We start from the raw sequence: 23,490 nt of genomic DNA on the forward strand, positions 1-23,490 counted from the left end.
TACAACTGTTGTGAAACTGAGGTGCTGAATTCCAGAACTTCAGTATGGAGCTTTTCTCTTTCTTTGATTAACAAGCCACCACTAGTCCATTTTTAAGGTTCTTCCATCAAGAAAACTATATAACTTAACTAAATTTTATTTCTTTATTTACAAATAATGTTTTGAAAAATAAAACTACGCTCCTACAGCTGTCCAGCCTGTCTTTGTCATGCATGATAAAACAAATAAAGAGAGAGAGAGAGAGACACTTAGTAAGGTATCTAATCTAGCCTGCCAGTGCAAGACTATTCCCAGCGGTATATTATCTAGTGCTTTGTCAAGTTTAATTTTACATTGTCAAGAGAGGTAGATCTACAGTCTAATACATCTCACCATTCAGCTTTCTTGATTTTTTTTCAGTCTATATTTCCCTGTTATCTATTTCATTTAATCATTCCTGGTTATGTCCCCGTTGTATCAGCCTGCAGAATTCTTCTTCCTTCTGTGGTGTTTACATCCTCCCTATAGCTCTAGCTTTCCTGTCATGTCACCCAATGGTAGTACAATTTAGAGATTGTTATAGACCAGTTGAATCAGTAAGCCAGTTTCTCTTTTGTTAAATGAGAGGTTAAATGTGGCAGGATGTGTAGTTGTTTCAGACAAAAATACATCTTGGATACATGGTGAGGTAGCAGGCTGTGTCACATCAGAAACCTTGAAGTGTGGTTATCTCATAACAACTGGACTCCCTGGTGTTTTTTAATCCACCTAGAAAATTGTATACCTGGCCATTTGAGTGGCAAAATAAATAGTAAGGTTAAATAGTATTGAACTTGTCATAAATATAGGGGGAAGGGTAGCAACCTTTATGTATGCCAGCCCATTCAGTAGCATAAAATCCCTCCTTGGCAGCTGTACTGGATTGCTGAACCCTTTGGAGGTACCCTGACATGAAAGACCCTAAACTTATATTCTACCAGCTTAGGTTAAAATTTCTCCAAGGCACAAATTCCTTTCCTTCTCCTTGGATGGTATATTGCTGCCACCACCAAGTGATTTACACAAAAATTCAGGAAAGGGTCACTTGGAATCCCTACCCCCCTCCCAAGTCCCTTCACCCCCTTTCCTGGGGAGGCTTGAGAATAAAATACCAACCAGTCGCCTTAGCAATGTGAGCTCAACCAGACCCTTTGTCTTTAGGACACTGAAATCAATCAGGTTCTTAAAAGAAGAACTTTTATTATAAAGAAAAAAGTAAAATACTCACACCTGCATAATCAGGGTGGAAGGTAACTTTACAGGGTAATAAAAAGATTTAAAACACAGAGGATTCCCCTCTGGGCTCAGCTTCACAGTTACAAAAACAGGAATGAAACTTCCTCTGTAGCATAGGGAAATTCACAAGCCAAAACAAGAGATAACCTAACGCATTTCCATGCCCTACTCACAGTTTCTGTGGTTTTAGATGGATTATTCCAGGTATATTTTTCAGGAGATATTGTACCTGCTTGGCTTCTCCCTCCATCCGGAGAGGGAACAACACACAGAACAACAAAACAAATCCTTCCCCTGCAGATTTTAAAGTATCTTCTTTCCTCATTGGTCATAAGAACATAAGAACGGCCGTACTGGGTCAGACCAAAGGTCCATCTAGCCCAGTATCCTGTCTACCGACAGTGGCCAATGCCAGGTCCCCCAGAGGGAGTGAACCTAACAGGTAATGATCAAGTGATCTCTCTCCTGCCATCCTTCTGGTCAGGTGCCAACGGTTTACCCTTAACCCTTTACCGGTAAGGCAATCCAGCACAGCTGCCAAGGAGGGATTTTATGCTACTGAATGGGCTGGCATACATAAAGGTTGCAACCCTTCCCCCTATATTCATGACAGAACTATATGGTTGTCACATAGTCATGGATTAGAAACTTAGTTGGCCAATCAGATTGTTCTCTGTGTTAACCAATTTCTGGAAGTATGGAAGCAGCCCCAGTAGGCTAGTGGAGATTTGGAATCCTCTGAGGCTCTTGTGGTAGCAAAAGGAAGACAATTGAGTCATTCTTCCCTTATTGCAGATGATGCTCAGTGTTTGTTCATAGCAGTCAGAGATGGTGAGCTGACCATTACATAATCTCTTATGGACCACTGAGTAGGTAGATTTTGTGGTATAAAAAGAAAGAAGAGAGTTCTAAAAAAGTCCCCAAATGACAGAGTTGAGGGAAACAATCCCATCACAATTTAAAGTAGATCACCGCTTATTGTCTGCTACCACTCATAGAATCATAGGACTGGAAGGGACCTCGAGAGGTCTTTTAGTCCAGTCCCCTGAATTCAGAGCAGGACAAAGTATTATCTATACCATCCCTGATAGGTGTTTGTCTAACCTGCTCTTAAAAAACTCCAACGACAGAAATTCCTTAATTTATTCCAGTGCTTAACTACCCTGACAGGAAGTTTTTCCTAATGTCCAACCTAAACCTCCCTTGCTGCAATTTGAGGCCATCGCTTTTTGTCATTATCTTCAACAGTGAACAATTGTGATAGACTGGTATGTGTTCAGTGAAAGTATCTGCATATCAGGTTCAGGATCAGCATCAAGTGTACAGGAAGACAGCAACCATTAAAGTACACCTCTACCTCGATATAACGCTGTCCTCGGGAGCCAAAAAAATCTTATCACGTTATAGGTGAAACCGCGTTATATTGAACTTGCTTTGATCCACCGGAGTGCGCAGCTCCAACCCCACCCCCACCCCCCGGAGCACTGCTTTATCGCGTTATATCCAAATTCGTGTTATATCGGGTAGCGTTATATCGGGGTAGAGGCGTACTTGCAACTCATGCTGGAAAACACACCAGCAATAACTGTCCAATTACCGTCTAAATATTTAGAGAACCGACATAGAGCAAATAAGTGGAAAAAGGCCTAGTTCTATGTCTGAATCTAGGCCTTTTTCCACTTATTTTCTCTACAGTTGAGAATCTGAATATTTGTATGCATTCTTGTCAGATTTTCTTCTCAAAGCAACTATTTGCAGATTGGAAAGCTTTTGAATTCTCTTTTACACAGAAACTATTGTTATAACTCTCAAACAAGTTGGTAATAAATTAATAAGACTGTACGTCCCTAAACAAACAAAACAAAAATACTGTTCTCTCTGAGTTTTTTGTAGTTGCTTTTAATGTTGATTTTGCAGCTGAAAAGTTTTATCTGTAACTCAGCCCTAAATATGTTTTGTTTTGGTTTTTCTTTTTGTCTGCTTGGCCACATTCTGAGATGCTTTTTTAAAAAAAGTTATATAGTCCATAGCTAAAGAACTCCTTCCCATGTTGTAGGGTGAACATCATTTTCACTGAAGCACACATCCAGGCTTCCCTTTGTCTTGAGGAAGTGTGTTGAAGCTTGAGGTTCTTCCCTGAGACACTGATGAATTGCTTGATATAAATGCATCCATCACTTTCAAAGGCCTTCTGGTCCTAGGATTCTTAACCACACTAGTAGAGAAGAGAAATAGAATGAGGTGTAATGGCTGTTCATTATTTTCATATATTGTAGCAGTCAAAAGTATTCCAGGCACTCCATAAAAGACACTCAGAATGACCTGATTTTAAATTAGTTGGTGGGTGCCACCTAATTTATGAGAATTCAGTCCCATGCTGCTACTGACATTAAAAGCAGTTGCTATTTCCTGTTTGCAAGCACCTCCATAGATTGATAGATTATAAAGCCAGTGATCATCTAGTCCAAACTCCTGCATAACACAGACCACAGAACTTTCCTTTATTAATTCCTGTTTGAACTAGAGCATATCTTTTAGAAAAACATAGTCATGATTTTAAAACTCCAGTGATGGAGAATCCGCCACAATCCTAGGTGAACAGTGCCAGTGATTAATTACCCTCACCGTTGAAAGATTGTATGCCTTATTTCTAGCCTGAATTTGTCTAGCTTCAGCTTCCTGCCATTGGATCGTATTACAATCTACTGTATTGAAGAGTCCTTTCTTATCAAATTTCTGTTCGCCATGTAGGTGCTTATAGACTGTGATCAAATTACCCATACCCTCCTCCTTCGAGTGCTTGTTCATATTGATTCCAATTAGGTGTGTGCGCACCACATGCACAGTTCGCCGGAAGGTTTTTCTCCTAGCAGCATCTATTAGGTCGGCTCTGGAGCCCCCTGGAGTCACACCTTCATGGCGCTGCATATAGGGCCCTGCCGACTCGCTGCCTCTCCAGTTCCTTCTTACCGCCAGTGATGGTCGTCGGAGCATTTCGTCTCTCGTGTTCAATGAGCGATCCTCTAGTGTAGTGTTTCTGTAAATAGTTAAAGCCAGTTTTTTAAAAAGTTGTTTGTAGTTAGTTAGTTAGATATTAGGACTTGTGTTTTCCCTCCCCTGTTTCCCTGACCCTTTCCAGGGCCCAGTCCATGCCTTGAACCCAGGGGTTTAAGCTGTATGAGGTTTGCCAGAAGCTTGTGCCCAAGGGTGACCCACACTCATCTTGTCTAAAGTGCTTGGGGGAGTCCCATCAAACAGACAGGTGTAAGATCTGTAGGAGTTTTCACACTCGCACGAAGAAAGAGGGGGGCCACAGATTAAAGTTACTGCTAATGGAGGCAGCTCTGCGCCCTCAATCTGAGTCGAGCCCCATGGACATGGCACTGGTCTCCTCAGCGTTGGTGCGCAGCGTGCCGGCTTCGATCCGGGAGGTGCCGAGGAAGGACTCTGGTTTCAGAGACCCTCAGCACCAGCACTTCCTGGCGCTGAACACGGCGTGGGATCAGTCTTGGCACCGCTCACAGTCCCCGATCCCAAAGAAGCAGCACAGGAAGACTGATAGAGGGCTCCCCTTCCTGTGCAAGGGAATGGGAACCACTCAAGGAAGGATGACCAGTGCAAGACCACACCTCCCCTCCAGCTCTGGGAGTTCTGCATAGCACACGCTATACTTTTGGAAATGTCCTATCTTCCAGGGTCGCAGAACAAACCAGCAGACCATCTCAGCAGGTCTTTTCACAATCACAAGTGGTCTATCCACCTGATTGTAATAAACAATATCTTCCAATAGTGGGGAGTTCCTCAGATCGACCTGTTCGCCACAAGGGCCAACAGGAAGTGCCTACAATTCTGCTCCTTCCTGATCCACAGCCTGGGTTCGTTAGCAGATGCATTTCTGCTTCTATGGAAGGACGGCCTGTTCTACGCATTCCCTCCTATATCGCTGACTCACAAGGTCCTCCTCAAAATCCAGAGCGATGGAACCTCAGTGATCCTGGTGGCACCGGCCAGGACACGTCAGCACTGGTACACCATGCTACTGGAGCTATCTGTAGATACTCCAATCACTCTACTGTTAGTTCCAGACCTCATCACTCAACATACGGAAAGCTTTAGCATCCCAATCTTGAGTCTCTCCACCTCACGGCTTGGAAGCTGCATGGTTGAACCCGCTAGAACTCACATGCTTAGACCCCATTAGGGAGGGTCTTCTGGATAGCAGAAAACCTTCAACCAGAGCTATTTACCTGGCCAAGTGGAAAAGATTTGCGATTTTGTGCTTGCAGTGCCGTATCCCTCTGACACAATCATTGGTCCCCTTTATCTTGGACTACCTACTAAAGTTGCAACAGCAGGGCTTGTCTCACTCCTCGATCAAGGTTCACCTGGCTACCGTCTCAACTTTTCTCCCAGGAGACCATGGCCGCTCCATCTTCACTAACCAAATGTGCGGTGGTTCCTCAAGGGGTTGGACAGATTATATCCTCATATTCGGCAGCCCACCCCCACTTGGGACCTTAACTTGGTACTCTCAAGACTGATGGGGCCCCATTCGAGCCCCTAGCGACATGCTCACTTCTGTACCTATCCTACAAGGTGGCCTTTTTGGTTGCAATAACATCAGCCGGAAGGGTGTCCAAGCTCAAGGCTCTCATATCTGACCCTCCATATACCATTTTTTACAAAGATAAGGTGCAACTGTGACTTCACCCGGCATTCCTCCTGAAGGTGGTCTCGAATTTTCATGCCAACCAAGACACATTCCTTCCAGTCTTTTTCCCAAAACCCCATGCCAATAGCCACGAGTAGAGGCTCTACTCCCTGGACATACTGCGTGCACTGGCATTTTATATTGAACCAACCAAGGTGTTCTGCAAGTTGAACCAGCTGTTTGTTGTGGTAGCAGACAGGATGAAAGGCCTCACAGTGTCCACACAAAGGATATCATCGTGGATCACATCCTGTATCCAGGCTTGTTATGACCTGGGAAAGGTCCCTGCCCCTGCTCTGACTGCACACTCTCCCAGAGCTCAGGCATCCTCAGTGGCCTTCCTGGCCCAGGTAACGATCAGGAGATATGTAGAGCGGCAACATGGTCTTCAGTCCACACTTTCACTTCATTACACCATCACCCAGCACGCCAGGGACAATGCAGTGTCCAGCAGGGCTGTGCTTCAGTCAGCGATTCCATGAACTCCAACCCCACCTCCTAGGTAAGGCGTGGGAGTCACCTAATTGGAATCAATATGAGCAAGCACTTGAAGAAGAAACAACGGTTACCTTCTTGTAACTGTTGTTCTTAGATGTGTTGCTCATATCCATTCCAAACCCACCCACCTTCCCCTCTGTCGGAGTATCTGGTAAGAAGGAACTGGAGAGGTGACCGGTCCTATATGTGGCGCCATGAAGGTGCAACTCCAGGGGGCTCCAGAGCCGACTCGACGGTTGCTGCTAGGGGAAAAGCTTCTGGTGAACTGTGCACGTGCACGTACCTAATTGGAATGTACATGAGCAACACATCTCGAAGAACAACAGTTACGAGAAGGTGAGTAACTGTTTCTTCTCTTTGGTAAACCAAATAGATTGAACTCATTGAATCTGTCACTATAAGGCATGTTTTCTATATTTTAATCATTCTCGTGGCTCTTCTCTGGACCCCCCTCCAATTTATCAACATATTTCTTGAATTGTGGGCACCAAAACTGGACACAGTATTCCAGCAGTAGTTGCATCAGTGCTAGTATAACCTCCCTAATCCTATTCACTGCTCCTCTCCTCATACATCCAGGGATCACTGGAGTGAACTACACAAGATTGCCAACCGTGGAGAATCAGGTCCATTGTCTATGTTGTATGGTTTGTGAAATTATATAGAAGTGATACATAATAAAAAATTAATGACAAAAGTACTGAAAATATAATTTAATGAATTGGGTAACATTCAGACTTTAAGGTCCATTGTTTTGTGCCTTTCCTGTGTATGCGAACACTTCGGCAAATCAGCACAATGTTTTTTAAGTGAGCAAGTTTTTCTAAGCACTGCTCCTGGGATGCTTTGAAGATTGTTCAGTCTGAGTCCCAGCAGCATTACCAGTACTCCCAGTGCTACACCACTCTCATGCTCACAGTAGCCACAACCCCGCAAACTATCAATCAGCACTGCAGGTGGTTTACTGTTCGCACTGTAAGAAGAATAACTCTTTCTTTTTTGCACTGGTGGGGTTGGGAAGAGGAGTGTGTGTGAGTATTTGCCCGCACTAAGAAAGAGGATATTGGCTTTCGTCTTGTTGCCTCGTATCCTAGTTTGTGACTCAGCCAGTTCATTTCTGCTCTTGTATTTGTGAAAAATGTAAATATAGATTAAACATCAGAAAATGATACTGTTTTTATATGCCAATAATTTCCTTTTGTCCCCTTTTCAAATATTCATCTTTGCTCTGACTCTAACTCTAACCAGATGAGATTTCTGACTCTAGGGATTTTTGAATTTAGAATGGCTCTCAGTACTGTAACTCAGGGATCACTACTGCAAGCTTGTGATTGAAAAAAAATGTTCATGTTACCTTTCTCCACACTCTGAGATGTTCTGTTTCACTTTGCACTTAAAGGAGATTCCTTTAGGGTCATAGAAGGCAATATGCTTTGTATCCTGGAACGACCAGTTCTTTTACCATCTTAAATCCAGGGAGAGGAAAAATGGTGTGATATGACTTTTAATTATATTTATAATGAATGAGTTACAGATACTAAAATGCTCTTTCCCTCATTTCCCTGTGGAAACTTTCCCTGCGTATTTTCTTGGGTCAAGAACTACCTGATTTCAGCGCTGATGTGTGCAGCTATTACTAGAGCTATTCCTGGCGATATGATGCAGTGATAAAGAAGCACAAAGCACCATTTGCTGGAAATGTCGTTTTAGTCCTGAAGGGTATGAATTCAGTGAAATCTCCAACTCTTGGAACTAATTATAATGACACATACTTGGTAACTTAACCAGTAGATAGAGGTTCTCTCATGATGAATGGCACAAAGAAATTTGACCAGCTGGACAAACAAGATTGTTTTGAAATCTTCTTCTTCAGAAGATGAGCAAGAGAACAGTACGCTAATTGTAAATGTCTTCTCCATCAGATCCTTTGGTATAAGTCTGCCTCTCTAAGAGGCTACTCCATGCTGATTGCCTATTCCATCAAAGTATATTATAAACACCTTCCTCATAACTCTAGAAAACATTTGATTCCTGTTAAAATGGGAGCACAGTCTTGCAAATAAGTCCATTAGTATATTTCCTCTGTATTGCTACTTGTTTTCACCAGAAACTGGATCTAGTTTTGGAAGTCAGAGCAGATGCTTTGTATTGCCTGTCTTATTCATATAGCTTATATTCCAAAGTTTTTAAGGGAGAATAGTTTACAAAGATGTATTGTCTGGCATTCAAAACACTAGAGCAAAATTCTGCCCTCGTTACTGTGGCACAGACAGACACAAGGGGAATGGCAGCCCCCAAACAGGTTGCATGCAGGCTGAATGGTGGCTGAGAGAGATCTGGCTGGGGTAACATGCCCAGCAAGATTCCTTGCTGCTGCAGAAGTAGCTGTATATACACTCCTGTCATAAACACCAACTAGCATCTGTACCGTGTGTGCAGGAAACTCATGGCCTGGCTTTGTCCACAGCCCCCAGTATTCTTCTGACTGTGGCAAATGATTGAGTCATTCTCACTCACTCTCCCCGCCCTAATGACTCTTTAAGTATGAGAGTCATAGGGCCAGAGAGAATGACCCTGCAGCCTGGTGGCTAGGGCACACACTTGGAAGCGTCAGAGTCCAATCCCCCGCTCCAGTGATGCTTTATTTATACATGATGGAACAGCGTCAAAAGGAAAAAGCCCCACGTCAGAATATCCCGTAGCTCAGTGGTTAGACCACTCTCCTGAGAGGTGAGAGATCCCTATTCAAATCCTGTCTCCCAGCTGAGTGCTCTAACCAGTGGCCTAATGGGCACCATCCATCCCGTGTTTTGATGGGACCCAATCTCATAGACTCATAGACTTTAAGGTCAGAAGGGACCATTATGGTCATCTAGTCTGACCTCCTGCATGATGCAGGCCACAAAAGCTGACCCACCCACTTTCCCTTAACTCAGCTGTTGAAGTCTCCAGATCGTGATTTAAAGACTTCAAGTCGCAGAGAATCCTCCAGCTTGCGACCCCTGCCCCATGCTGCGGAGGAAGGTGAAAAACCTCCAGGGCTTCTGCCAATCTACCTGGAGGAAAATTCCTTCCCGACCCCAAATATGGCGATCAGTAGAACCCCGAGCATACAGGCAAGATTCTCCAGCCGGACCCTCATTTTACCAGCGATGCCACGTTATGGTAAATCTGGTGGATGGCATCTGACTACACCAACCCAGTGTGTGACTTAGATACTCCTACCCCAGTTCCTGGATTGCTCTGGGCCTTAGGCAGGAGATAGGCACCCACATGCCAAGAGAGAGACAGCAGTGCACATGCCCAGAAACAGAAACTTAGGTGCCTTGAGAACTTCTACAGCAGAAATTTTAGGCACCAAGTGAGTTTAGGCGCTTGTAGGGTTAGGCAATAGCCATGTGGATCGCAGTGGTGTAAAACTGGGATTTAGGTTCTGGGGCTCTGTCTGTAAAGCAGCAAAATACTTAAGCACTTGCTTAACTTTAAGCATTCAAGTCATCCCATTGAACTCAATGTTAATAATATAAAATGAGAAAATATTTAGTATTTTCACTTCATCTTTTAATATTTACATGCTATACAAATTAAAATTGTGATATCACACACATACCATATATCACTGAATATTGAGTCTAAACAGGATTAAACATTTCCCGCTCTTCACCAAAGAATAAATATAGTAGATTTCAAATCCCTGGTGACTACTTTGTGTTTGCCTGCACAGGGGATTTTTGCACTGGTGTAGCTATACTGACTTAGCTTTTGAAGCCAGGGAAGCTACACTCCTGTGCAAATCATTCTTTATACTGGTGCAGCTGCATCAGTGTACCTGCCTTAGTGCTGAAATTTCTACTGTAGTCAAGCCCTTGGAAGCCATCTTTTCAAATACCATCACCCGGTAAAGAGAGAAAGAGGGAGGGAGGAAAAGTTACTGGAATGTCTCAGGGTATGTCTACACTTACCCGGTAGTTCGGAGGCGAGCGATCGAACTTCTGGGTTCGACTTATCGGGTCTTGTCTGGATGCGATAAGTCGAACCAGGAAGTGCTCGCCGTTGACTGCGGTACTCCAGCTAGATGAGAGGAGTACCGCGGAGTCGATGGGGGAGCCTGCCTGCCACGTGTGGACCGAGGTAAGTTCGAACTAAGGTACTTCGAACTTCAGTTACGTTATTCACATAGCTGAATTTGTGTACCTTAGTTCGAATTAGGGGGTTAGTGTAGACCTGGCCTTAGATATGGCTTCCGTAGTAAAAGTTCCCTGAAAGTTCCAAATAAATTTCTGTTAATGGTTAAATTTCTTCATTCCCTCCACATAACCCCCCCCCCCAAAACACCCTTAATTATCATTTTCTGCAGAAATCCTTTGATTCAAAGATTCACATGTGCATAAAATTATATTTTTAAATTATAATAGTGTAGAGCTCCACCTAAATAAATTCTACCTATCACTTGGCTATTTTTTCAGTTGCAGTCTAGAATTCTCCAGTTAGAAGCAATTCAGTCAATCTAGCATCAAAGTGAAGAATTCTTTTCTTCTCTTGTTTTTCTGAGATCCCAAATGCTTCCAGTCACAACTCCAAAACACTAGGGACAGGCTAACCAAGAAAGTAAACAAGCCAAAATGCTATTCGTAAATAAAAAAAAATTACTTGCAAATATTTGTGTGTCTAGAACTTCCTCCCCTTTTGCCACGCTGTTTTTCACAGCCTCTTTTATTCACTAACTCGTGAACATTCTGAAGAGGTAATATTTATTCATCAAAATGTGTTTAGCAAGCAAACATCATAAAAACAAGCATGAATAACGTTCATGTTTTCATTCTCACTAGGAGAGCTCCAGCAGCTGTTTTGTAAGTTCTTTGTGGAATGGGAGTTGGAAAGAGAAATAAAAATAAAACTTTTTAAAAAAGCAACACTAGTGAGGTGGTGTGGTGAAAAATTCAACCACCACCAAGTAGGGTTGAACAGGGCTATCTAGTCTGGCAGCACTTCATAGTTAGGGATTAACCTGGTCATCCATCTGTGTGCTTGAGGGCAGCCAGGCCGTGAGGAGAGGAGAATAACTACAGTGGAGCACATACCCCCCGGTACCTCCTGGCCTGGTAGTATCAGAGGTATATGCTGTGCTATGCATTTAGAAGACAATCTGAGGAGCTGGTGAGAACAGTGGCGGGAGTGGCAAGCAGCAGTTGCACCAGACAAAGAAAGCAGCACTACAGCAGCAGCCAGTAGTTTCCTCCATGCTGACATCAACAAAGTGCTGGTGCTGGGTCTGTGCATGCACGCATATCAGAGAACAAAGAGCACCAAGACAGCGTACTCCGTGACAGTACGCAAATATTGGAGATACGTGTCACAGGTCAAGACAACTGCACATGGATTCCCCCTCAGTGATTCAACAAGGGCACCCACGCTCAGTCTGTTGCCTCTCTTGGGGGGGAGACACACGTCCCCTCTCCCTTTTGATTGGGGTATTCCCAGGCTGCACAGTTCCCTACCTTCATTGTGTTATTCCTAGCACAGACAGGTTGCCCAAGAACACTTCTTGCTCTCTCTTCAGAGCTGGATAACTGTGTAACTGCTATAGTTATAAGTTACCACACAGCTCTTTCGAAGCAAGCCTACTTTATTCTTATGGTACCAAGCGTCACAGAGAAAATATAGTAAACACAATAAAAGAACCTACACACATGCTAATAAGCATGTTTCATCCTAACTCTCAATAAGAGTTTCATCCTAACTCTCAAATGGACTCTGGCAGGTGCAGCCTTTTAATACCCCATCTTAGGGGGCATCCTTGCAAGTTCATTGGAGCTTCAGTTCAGAACAAGCACACAGACTTATGAGGCCTCTGTAGACCAAGTCCTTCCAATCCTCCCTTAGGGTTTGGGCCCTCCATAGACCACGGTTCCTGTCCATTTGCTGGATCAGGAAGAAGGCCCTAAATTAGTTTAAAATGGGATTTCATCCACAAGTCTTTCCTTTGTCTCTTGGTCTCTGGAGAATCCAGTTTGAATGTGTACGTGCATATATCCTGGGGGGATGTAAGTGGCTTCAAAGGCTGATCATGGCAGAAGTTCATTAGCATCTCCCCTGCCTATTAGAGAAGGTTCATACAGTGCCACAATAACACATACACAGTTACATTTTAATACAATGTACCCCAAAGTTGGTAACCCCAATTTAGTAAGGTTTAACTTAACTCAGTAAAGCTTATCTTAATTCCATAAAGTTTGTTCAGGATAGTAACAGGATACTGTCAGGCTGTCACAACGTGAACAAGCTCTGATGAAAAATGTCTCCTCATGGTGCCAAGTTAGTCCCATTGAAATGGGTGACTAGTTATTTTCTGGTTTGATAAATAATAATTTATAACATGTTGTCATTAGTTAAAATAAAGTTGATCAAGTATAATATTTTAGTGCTTAAGAATGTGCTTTAATCCCACTAAAGTTAAGCAAATGAATAAATGTTTTGTTGAATGGAGGCCTTAAATCTGTTGATGATGATATAAGAATAGTCGTATATTAGTCCTACTGTCAGCTGCACACATTTGCATTGCAACTAAGTAATTAGAACCTGTCGTCAATGTAGAGTGTTTAATTTAAGATTGGAAGATAACTGAAGAACATGATGCTTATCTCTAGTTTTAAGTGCCTCGAAGGTTAATTGCTTTATTGCCCTACAGTACTATGCTTACAAAATTTGCAATGCATATCATTCACTCCTGCTATATAGAAATATCAGTATATTGAAGATTTTTGAAATCTAGTGAGATGTAGAAGATTTGCCAGTTAAAACATTTTAATTATTTTTTGTGAAAGAGAGAGAGAGAGAGAGAGAGTTGGGACAGTGTACTTTCACCAATAAATGTGTATAGTTAACAAATGTAATGTGTGATCCATTTTTAAAGATTCTGAATATAAAAACTGACTTTTTTTTTAAATTGGAAAAATCAAACCATTACATATAATTATCAGAGGAACTATACTGATGTTTGTTTAGTTTATTCGAATGTCAGGCACTACTATCTTAAGTACAACATGCATCTGGGACAAAACTAAAAGCGAAAATGTTCCATTAAAAAGAATTATTTTGATTTTTTTTCTGCTATTAATGCAAACCAAGTTTGGCATAGACCAATCCATCCCAGTATTGTCAAATTTCAAATTAATTAGCTTTTAACACTAATGACTATTTCTGAGAAACCAAAATTAAACAAACTGCCAGTTAGTAATTTTGCAAATTAACTACTAAGGGGAAACAGCTGCATAAAAATTTCCTACAGTTAGAGCCCAATCTGGTAGTCTACAGATTCAGTGATGCAGATTCAGGCCCTTAATGCATTTTAGTTTGAATTATCTTGAGATGGTTAAATGCCTTAGAAAGAAAACACCACATTTCTATGAGCTCTGTCTTTAATACTCTTAAAATAGGTGTGTTTTAGTGCTGTGGTTGCAATGGAAATGATATAATTTAAGATACTTTTTTATAGTTGATGCTCTGGTTTGGGCATGTGTATCGTTCAGGCACTTTAGTGTTGGTATATTACTAAACAGGAGACATTGAGTCCATTCAAATAAATGAGATTTAGGATAATGCAGGGAGTTTTCAGTGTAATTATGACATGAATCGAAGTGGCCCTGCTTTTGGAATGAGAAGTTTTGCTAATTGAAGTTGTGGTATATAGCATATCGTTCAGAGCATGAATAAAATGTTGGGACCTTTTCCATTAGCAACTATTTCTACTTGAGTTGATGTACGCTTTGTTTCGTATTTACAGTGGCAGTAAAGTTCCATTCTATCAGTTATGTTGAGTAACTAATACGTAAGGTTCAGATTCTGTCACGGGTATTTTTAGTAAAAGTCATGGACAGGTCACAGGCAATAAACAAAAATTCACGGAAGCCCGTGACCTGTTGCTGACTTTTACTGAAAATATGGGGGCTGTGGCCCCAGGCAGTTTCTCCAGCCCTACCACTGTGGCAGAGGCTGAAGCCAAAGAAGTCATGGAGGTTCATTAAAGTAATGGAATCAGTGACCTCCATGACAAAGTCGTATCCCTTACTAATAACTGTCTTTCTGAAGTGGGTTTTAGCCCATAAAAGCTTATGCCCAAATAAATTTGTTAGTCTCTAAGGTGCCACAAGGACTCCTCATTGTTTTTGCTAATACAGACTAACATGGCTACTACCACTCTGAAACCTGTCTTTCTTTTGTGTGTGAAACCAAGTTCCTTTTTAATTTCAGGATTATTCTCAAAATGTGTAACAGAGATGAATTCTTGAAAGCTGGGGCCAGTCATCTATTTAAATATAGTAGGTAAAACTTAAAGGTGTATTGAAATCAATACTCTACTTTGTAGCTCATTAAAAATATTTCAGTATCCAGTCTGATAAGCCATTGATTAATAGAATTTTGCAGCAAAATATGAGTTTGATGCAGTGCTATGGGTTGATTTTGATGAATTCATAGGATTTAACATTTTACCTTTTTATATGTATAGCATGTTCCAGGCCTAAATAGAAAAGGAGAAAAACAGTTTGAGGACAGGGTGGAAAAACAATATCTAATAATGGGTGAGAGGCTGCAGTTAGACAGTTGATTGCATTCAGCAGTAGCATGGGAGTCTAGTAATCACTGTATTGCCATGCGCCACCAATAGAGTAAATAAAGAAACAAACGCTTTGGGAACTTGACCCTCATGCATGTTTTTGGAATCATACATCCCGTGAGTATGCAGTTGAGTCATTAGGTCCATTTATACATACCATTCTAGGAAAATGTCATCTCCAAGGTGAAACTGGAGCTAGTTTTGTTCTGCATAGAACCAGTCAAACAAATTAAAAACCTAAAATCTAAATAAGAAGGTAAGTTAAGCCTGATCTGAAGCCCATTGAAGTCAATTGAAAGGCTCCCATTGACTTCAGTGAGCTTTGGACCAGGCCCTTAATTATTATCTCATTGAAAGTGCTAATTCAGAACACTGAATTGTAATAAAACCTTTCTGCTTTTCATTACAATATACTATGGACAAAAATGGCTATTTACTTACATTATTTTGAGGTGACGAAGATCGATACCCCTTCGCCAACATCTCCTCCAAAAAACCCAAAATTCAGCAAGATGGAAACTCATTCCTGCAGAGCACACTTAGATTATATGTTCAGACCAGAAGCACTTTTATAGCTTGTGTTTAAAAAACAAAACACAACACCTTTTTAAAGGTATTAAGTACCACTTAGGAGAAAATAAGCAAAACTTCTCCTTTCCAGTTTAGGTGAATTAATCGTGGAAAACACTTAATACAGGAAAGTCAAATGAAATAAAATAGTGGGGTTTTTGCACTGACAGCTGTTAAGGATTTTTTTTTAAATATTAAACTGTCTACACTGAATTAAAGTAAGATTTGCAAAAGTGCCTAAATGACTTAGGAATACAAGTCACTTACACACTTCTGAACATCTCACCCTTTCCTTCTAGGGAAATACAGACATATTTAGGCCTGTATAAATAGACCCATTGAACTTGATTCAGAATTGGAATTGGTTGCCTTTAATGAGGCTTTGCTAGCTGGGCCCAGTGGACTAGCACCATTAGAGGAAGGAAAGGGACTAGACACAGTCAATCAGGAGTAGTTGTCCCCACACTTACCACCAAAGGCAGGATGATTTCAAGTAGGGCCCTATGGATTTTTTCCAACATGGAACTCCCATTATGTAATCACTCTTTCATTCCCCTACACCACCCCACCCAATCCCATATACTCTGATGCTATCTAGGATCAGACAAGAGTGGAGATAGGGATGATTGGCCTTCCCCAGTGCATTTTCAGGGATCAGACACCAAGCCAGCTGCTTGGTTTCATGATGTTGCTGTTAATTATTGTGGCAACGTTGTTATATGGATTTAATTTGCTGTTTGAGAATTTGTCAGAACTTCGAAGGGGGAAACCCCTTGCAGATGGAGATGGGTTGTCCCTTTCCCATAATGTGAACATGTGAGCTAAGTCATGACTTATATGCAAGAACTGGGAAAGAGAAGTTGGGTATGGAATGGACCTTAAAATAAAGAGAGCTTTGTAACATCACACCCCACCCTGCTTTGGGAAAGTTTATCTTATTAATTAGGAGCAGGCTTCAACCCTGTGGGGCCATCAGTATTTTAATTTTGATTTATTTGTAACTAGTTGGACTAGGAGATGCCTGAAACTTTTGGTTTTTATATTGGCTAAATAAAACTTGAAGCGAGAGGTATTTACACTCAGACACTCTTCTGTGAATTTTATTGCTGTTACCAACAATATAGTAAGCTAAAATACAAGGCAACTAACACTACAGTGGTGCATGTTTTTTATTATTATTATTTATTATTTATTATTATTATTATATTTTTCACTCACTGAATAATGGACATTTATTGGTATTTGAGTCTTATAGCAGATGTGACCCTGTAGTATAGCCTTTTATCAGCAAGGCCCTAAATACAGAGATAATTCAGTTCTGACCTTATTTCTGTGCCAATACTTAAAATTGCTTGGGTGTGTCGGCTCTTGGTTACTAGGTTCAGTCGGGACCAGGTAAAGGACATAACTTTGTAAGTCAAGGGTCTTTAGTTGTGGAACTGTCTCGATCTTCCATATCTTTTGGGACATGATAATAATAAGGCACATTTATTTCAGCAGATTTCTCCCTGAGTTTTGTTTCTGGACCCCTTCCTTTCCCCCCCCCCCCCTTTTTTTTCCAATTTCTCTCTTTCTCTCTCTCTCTCTTCCCCTTTGTTTATTTATACATAATACAAAGTAGTATAGCACTCAAAAATTCAAATACTGAAGGCATCTACAAGCAAATCTGTAAAGTTCCAGCCAAACCTTTCTAGCACCATCAGAAAAATATTTTGTCATAGTTTCATAAGGCATTGAAATAAAAAAAAACACATACACTAAAATCAGAAATTAAGATCAGCTATCCAACAGACCACCAAACAGAACTTCCCCCACAGGAGCACTACCACTCTAAATGAGTGAAAAATGTCCTGTTAACACAAACCATAGTGGAAAAAAAGAATGCCTGTTTCTGAGAGAAACTTTAGTTCTAATTGGTGAGTTGATTTTAACGTGCTGTATTGTTTTCCTTCAACAGTTCATGAAAGTCTGAAATAAAATTGTATTTTTCCACTGTTGCTAGAAATCTGCCTAAGACATTTTTTAAATTTTGCCTGGTAATGCTTTTGGTGTTCAAAGTTTTGATTGCTATTTTTATAAGAATTTAGGAAGGGCTTGGAACACACTGACTAAGTACATTGTTAGTTTTTCACTGCTTTTCTGTGTCTTCATTTGCTTACAGACCTTTCAGCAGTCTTCTCTACAACAGAAAACTAAAAAGAAAAACAAAGGTAAGCATTAAATGGGTACTTTTTGAAGTGATGGTAGAAAATAGAAATGTGAATATTACTGTTTAAAATATTGTAGTATTTTACAGGTTGCAATTTGTTAGCCTGAACCAAATTTGTAGTCATCAGTTATCCATATGACAAAACTATCCAACCAGGATTAACAGCCCTTCTCTGATTCAGCACATCTTAACTATATTCAACATTCTCTTTTACAAAGGTCTGAGCATGTTACTGAATTGTACTATGCAGGGTTTTGTGGGTCTTTCGAATATTAGTAAAGATGTACTTTTCAAAATATTGTCCAATATAACCCAATTTTAATCTTTTTAATATATATTTTAAGCAGCCCTACCTGTTTGTACATTCATATGTAGCTATTTGTGTGTTTACATATGTTGCCATGAAATGAACAATCAAGATGTACATAAACATATGTACCCACATAACACTGTATTTGTATATCTTGTCCTCCTTTCCTGTAGAACCCATCTTGTTGCCTTCATTTATTGCATTTTGTCTTGTGTTTAGATTACAAGATCTGTAAGATAAGAGAATATATCTACTTTTTTTCTTTTGCCATGCACACATTTTGTTGCTTGATTAAAAAGAAATAACAATAATGACAACGAAATTATTATTGAAATGTTTTTGTTAAGTTTGTAAAGATGGATTTTTAGAGAAATTTAGCATGTTGTGTTTGATTGATTAAATGCATAATGTGAAGCCTTTCACATATACTCATTTCAATTTAACTATTGGCATTTTTAGCTCCTATTCCTGGTAAGAGCAAAAGGCGGATTTCCTGTAAAGATCTGGGCCGTGGGGACTGCGAGGGCTGGCTTTGGAAAAAGAAAGATGCCAAGAGTTATTTCTCCCAGAAATGGAAGAAATATTGGTTTGTTCTGAAGGATACTTCTCTATACTGGTATATCAATGAGGAGGTAAGAAATAGGCACATTCGTTGCTCATCCCGTCTAATGCTAATAAGTTTTATACTGTGTTGTTGTCATAATTAGATGGAAGGTCAAATCCCATCCTGAAAACAGGTGAGTGATTTTATTCACCCAAATAATCTTACTGAAATCAGTAAGACTACTTGTATGACTAAAGTCACTCATATGCATCAGAGTTTGCAGGATTTGCCCTTTAAAATTTTTCTTTGTCGCATAAGGAAGAATGTAACTACTCACCTCTGTATTCCCGTACCCTTAATAGTGTGTAATAAAGTCGTTGTTCTCTCATGACAACAAAACACAAATTTAGAAGAGCGAATCTAGAGTCATTTGTCCCTGTCATAACTGAAACAACATTACAGCCATAATTTATGTTGCATTTGGGGGTACCTTATTTAATTGTAATAAGGAATCTGTGGTATTACTAAAATCCACTGTAGTTATGCAAAACAGTCTCAAATTGTGTTCTCTTTTGATACATTGTATCTAATTTGGATTTTCATTTTGAGTGCTTAATTATATACTGATAACATTGGAAGAGCATCATTAAGCTGCCTAAGACCCTGATCCTACAAGGGTCCCTCATTTATCTAATTTATTTGCTTCTTTGGAAGAATAATTGTTTTTTAAATCCTTTTTTGGTGGAATGGACTCTTTGCCAGTTGGGTGAAAGATCAGAATTTCTTTTGGAAAATCCAACTTTTTTCTTAATGGAACTCTTTTTAGGAAACTGAGATAATCTTAAACTCTGATAGACTCTCATGTAGTAAAATATATTTACACCATGTATCTGAAATAGGGCTGTTAAACGATTACAAATAATAATAGAATACTATTTATATAAATATTTTTGGATGTTTTCCACATTTTCAAATATATTGATTTCAATTACAACACAGAATACAAAGTGTACAGTGCTCATTTTATATTTATTTTTATTATAATATTTGCACTGTAAAAATAAAAGAAATAGTATTTTTCAGTTCACTTAATAAAAGTTCTGTAGTGCAATCTCTTTATCATGAAAGTTGAACTTACAAATATAGAATTATGTACAAAAAATAACTGCATTCAAAAATAAAACAATGTAAAACTTTAGAGCCTACAAGTCCACTCGGTCCTACTTCTTGTTCAGCCAGTCACTCAGACAAACAAGTTTGTTTACATTTTCAGGAGATAATGCTACCCGCTTCTTGTTTACAATGTCACCTGAAAGTGAGAACAGGCGTTCACATGGCACTGTTGTAGCTGGTGTTGCAAGATACTTAGATGCGCTAAAGATTCATATGTCCCTTCATGCTTCAACCACCATTCCAGAGGACATGTGTCCATGCTGATGATGGCTTCTGCTCGATAATGATCCAAAGCAGAGCAGACCCAACACATGTTCATTTTCATCATCTGAGTCAGATGCCACCAGCAGTAGATTGATTTTCTTTTTTTGGTGTTTCGGGGTCTGTGGTTTTCGAATCAGTGTGTTGCTCTTTTAAGACTTCTGAAAGCATGCTCCACACCCTGTCCCGATGAGATTTTGGATGGCACTTCAGATTCTTAAATCTTGGGTCGAGTGCTGTAGCTATCTTTAGAAATCTCACATTGGTACCTTCTTTGCATTTTGTCAAATCTGCCGTGAAAGTATTCTTAAAACATACATGCTGGGTCATCATCTGAGACTGCTGTAACATGAAATATATGGCAGAATGCGGGTAAAACACAGAGCAGGAGACATACAGTTCTCCCCCAAGGAGTTCAGTCCCAAATTTAATTAACCCATTATTTTTTTAACGAGCAACATCAGCATGGAAGCATGTCATTTAGAATGGTGGCCAAAACAGGAAGGGGCGTACAAAAGTTTAGCAGATCTGGCATGTAAATACCTTGCAACACGGGCTACAAAAATCCCATGTGAACGTCTGTTCTCACTTTCAGGTGACATTGTAAATAAGAAGCCGGCTGTATTATCTTCCATAAATGTAAACAAGCTTGTTTCTCGTAGCGATTGGCTGAATAAGAAGTAGGACTGAATGGACTTGTAGGCTCTAAAGTTCAACTTTGTTTTGTTTTTGAGTGCAAAAATAAAAAAGTTCTACATTGTTTTGTTTTTGAGTGTAACAAAAAATCTACATTTGTAAATTGCACTTTCACAATAAAGAGATTGCACTACAGTACTTGTATGAGGTGAATTGAAAAATACTATTTCTTTTGTTTATCATTTTTAAAGTGCAAGTATTTGTAATAAAATAATCTAAAGTGAGAACTGTACACTTTGTATTCTGTGTTGTAATTTAAATATATTTGAAAATGTAGGAAAAACATCCAAAATATTTAATACATTTAAATTGGCATTCTATTGTTTAATAGATTAAAACTGCGGTTAATCGTGATTCATATTTTAAATCGCGATTCATTTTTTTGAGTTAACCGCGTGAGTTAACTGCAATTAATCAACAGCCCTAGTCTAAATGGTTCCAATTCCTCATCAACATGTGAATTCTGAACACTTGGGGGCAGACTTTCTTGTTTATTACTTGTCTGTATGATGCTTAGCCCTGGGAGGCATTTTGGACAGCTAGATTATTCTTGTTATTTAAGACCATTGTGGTTCCAAGGTGTGGTATCTTACTATAAAAAATAAAGAACAAGAATAAGCAACATGTTCTTTCTTTTGATGTGTAAATATGCTCCGGTGGCTAAGATAACTTTACTTTTTCCTCTAAGAAAAGAATGTGCTTAAAGATATCCAGCATTGCAGGATCTGTCCTTTCCATACTTTCCTTCCAAATTACTTCAGTTCTATTTTTCTCTGTACATCTATGCCTTTAAAAAATAAAATAAAAATAAATAAAAATCTATACAGGACATTTAGAATATTAAAAATAATTTTCCTGGAGTATCTTTAAATCTTACATTGAAAATTAATTATTTTAAGGGATCATCATCAGAGAGTGTACTAGATTGTATGCTCCTTATAATGGTGACCTGATAACTTCTATTTGTCTGTAAGATTTTATGTTTAGTCATAATGCTATGTTATAAAGTTATAAATGTTAATAATAATAATACCAAGCAAGTTTATTATTCTACTGTCTTCGTGCAATGGAGAAATAAAGGCACCTCAAAGTAATACAGACTCTATGAACCTATGTGAAGTCCCTTTGAGTCCCTTTCTAGTTGGTTTTCTTGCACCAGGATGGAAAGGAGGCAGTTTACTGGATTTAAATGAATACATCCTGTATTCCTGGGAATACCTGTTCCTGTTGTCTTGAGAGAGAGAAATGACAGTGTCAAATGATTAAACAAAGGCTTGATGCATGCTTATGCACTGGTGAATAATGCACTTTTAGAAAAAGGAGAAAAATGTGCGATGTATGTGCTTCTGAAGACATTGCTACAAAAGCATTTTACATAAAGATTGTGTTCCATGATGCCAGAAATCCTGATGTATTTTTTCCCCTTTGGGAGCGGTTGTGAATATCTAATATAATTTAATGGGAGCAATGACAGAGAAAAGCTACGAAGCTGGAGCAATACAGTGAAAGATGTTTAAAAGAGGTAGATAGTGTTCTCTGCGAAGTAGAGCAGTACGAAAATCTAGAAAATAAATTGACAAGCATTCCAAGCATTAAAAATGAAAAACAAGTTGCTATGACAATGTGACTATAAATGGGAAACCTAAGCATGCACACAAACAAATGGAAAGTCCTTTAGGTAGGCTAGAAGAACACACATTTGAGTTAGGTGATGAAAATCAAGAGTAGAGATGGAATGGAGACTAAAATTGTCAAAGACAAAGATAGTTCTCATGGGTGTCGGAGAATGTAAGAGTTCTTTGCATGAACAATAAGAGCACAGGTTACCAAAAACAGTAGTGGAATGTTAATTGCCTGGTGCATGGATTCAAATAAAGGTATATCTCTCGGCCTTCCAAGGACTAAATATGTGACAAAGAACCATAGTGATTAATAGATACATTTAAAAAAAAATAGAGAGGGAAGAGCATGAAATTATGTGGATTCATTCCTTTGACATATATCTGTTTTCTCTAGTCTCAATTTCATGATTCTATATTAGTGATGTTAATAATTCACAGTTATAAACAGCAGTATTACACAGTCTGTGGGGCTGATGTATTGGTGTCCTAAAACAAATGCTGTGCTTTTAAACTGTGAAAAGTTGAGGACAGGTTAAAGTCCAGTAAAGCTATTCACAATTACCAAGCCTTTAGAGGAGGAGGGCAAGAGTCCAAGATTCTCCCTCTGTAAGTGTAACTGATAAGATATAATAATAACTGGAGAGAGATCATTCATCTTAGCTGCAACATCATGTAAAGATGGCAAACAGTACACATTTATATTTTAAAATTGGGTTGATTTACAGTACTGTGGGGTTGTTCTGTTCTCATAATAAAATACAGGTTGAACCTCTCTAGACCGGCACCCTTGGGACCTGACCGGTGCCGAACCAGTAAATTTGCCGAACCACGGGAGGTCAATGCAGAGTGTCAGTGGGTCTCCATACACATGGGAAGTAGGGGTGCAGGGGGTGCTGCAGCACCCCCTGGCTTTGCGCCCAGCGTGGCCTCCCACCCGGGGCCCCGCTGCCACCCGGAGTCCCGGTCGCCGGCCCCAGGTCCTCCCCCTCCCTCCTGGAGCTTGAATGCCGTGAATCAGCTGTTTGCGG

At 39.9% G+C, this 23,490-nt stretch overlaps 1 protein-coding gene across 2 annotated transcripts in view; it reads left to right on the forward strand.

Moving 5' to 3' along the window:
• The window catches only part of LOC112105115 (connector enhancer of kinase suppressor of ras 2), a 358,118-nt gene that overhangs the window by 246,017 nt on the left and 88,611 nt on the right, over window positions 1-23,490 (forward strand). For both annotated transcript variants that reach the window (XM_024197779.3, XM_024197780.3), the window contains 2 exons: window positions 17,809-17,857; window positions 18,626-18,798. In XM_024197779.3, the coding sequence (XP_024053547.2) occupies window positions 17,809-17,857; window positions 18,626-18,798 (222 nt within the window). The remainder of the gene's footprint in view (window positions 1-17,808; window positions 17,858-18,625; window positions 18,799-23,490) is intronic.

Source organism: Terrapene carolina, unplaced genomic scaffold (assembly GCF_002925995.2).
Source record: "Terrapene carolina triunguis isolate 2854851 unplaced genomic scaffold, T_m_triunguis-2.0 Scaffold22, whole genome shotgun sequence".
NCBI classification, from domain to species: domain Eukaryota; kingdom Metazoa; phylum Chordata; order Testudines; family Emydidae; genus Terrapene; species Terrapene triunguis.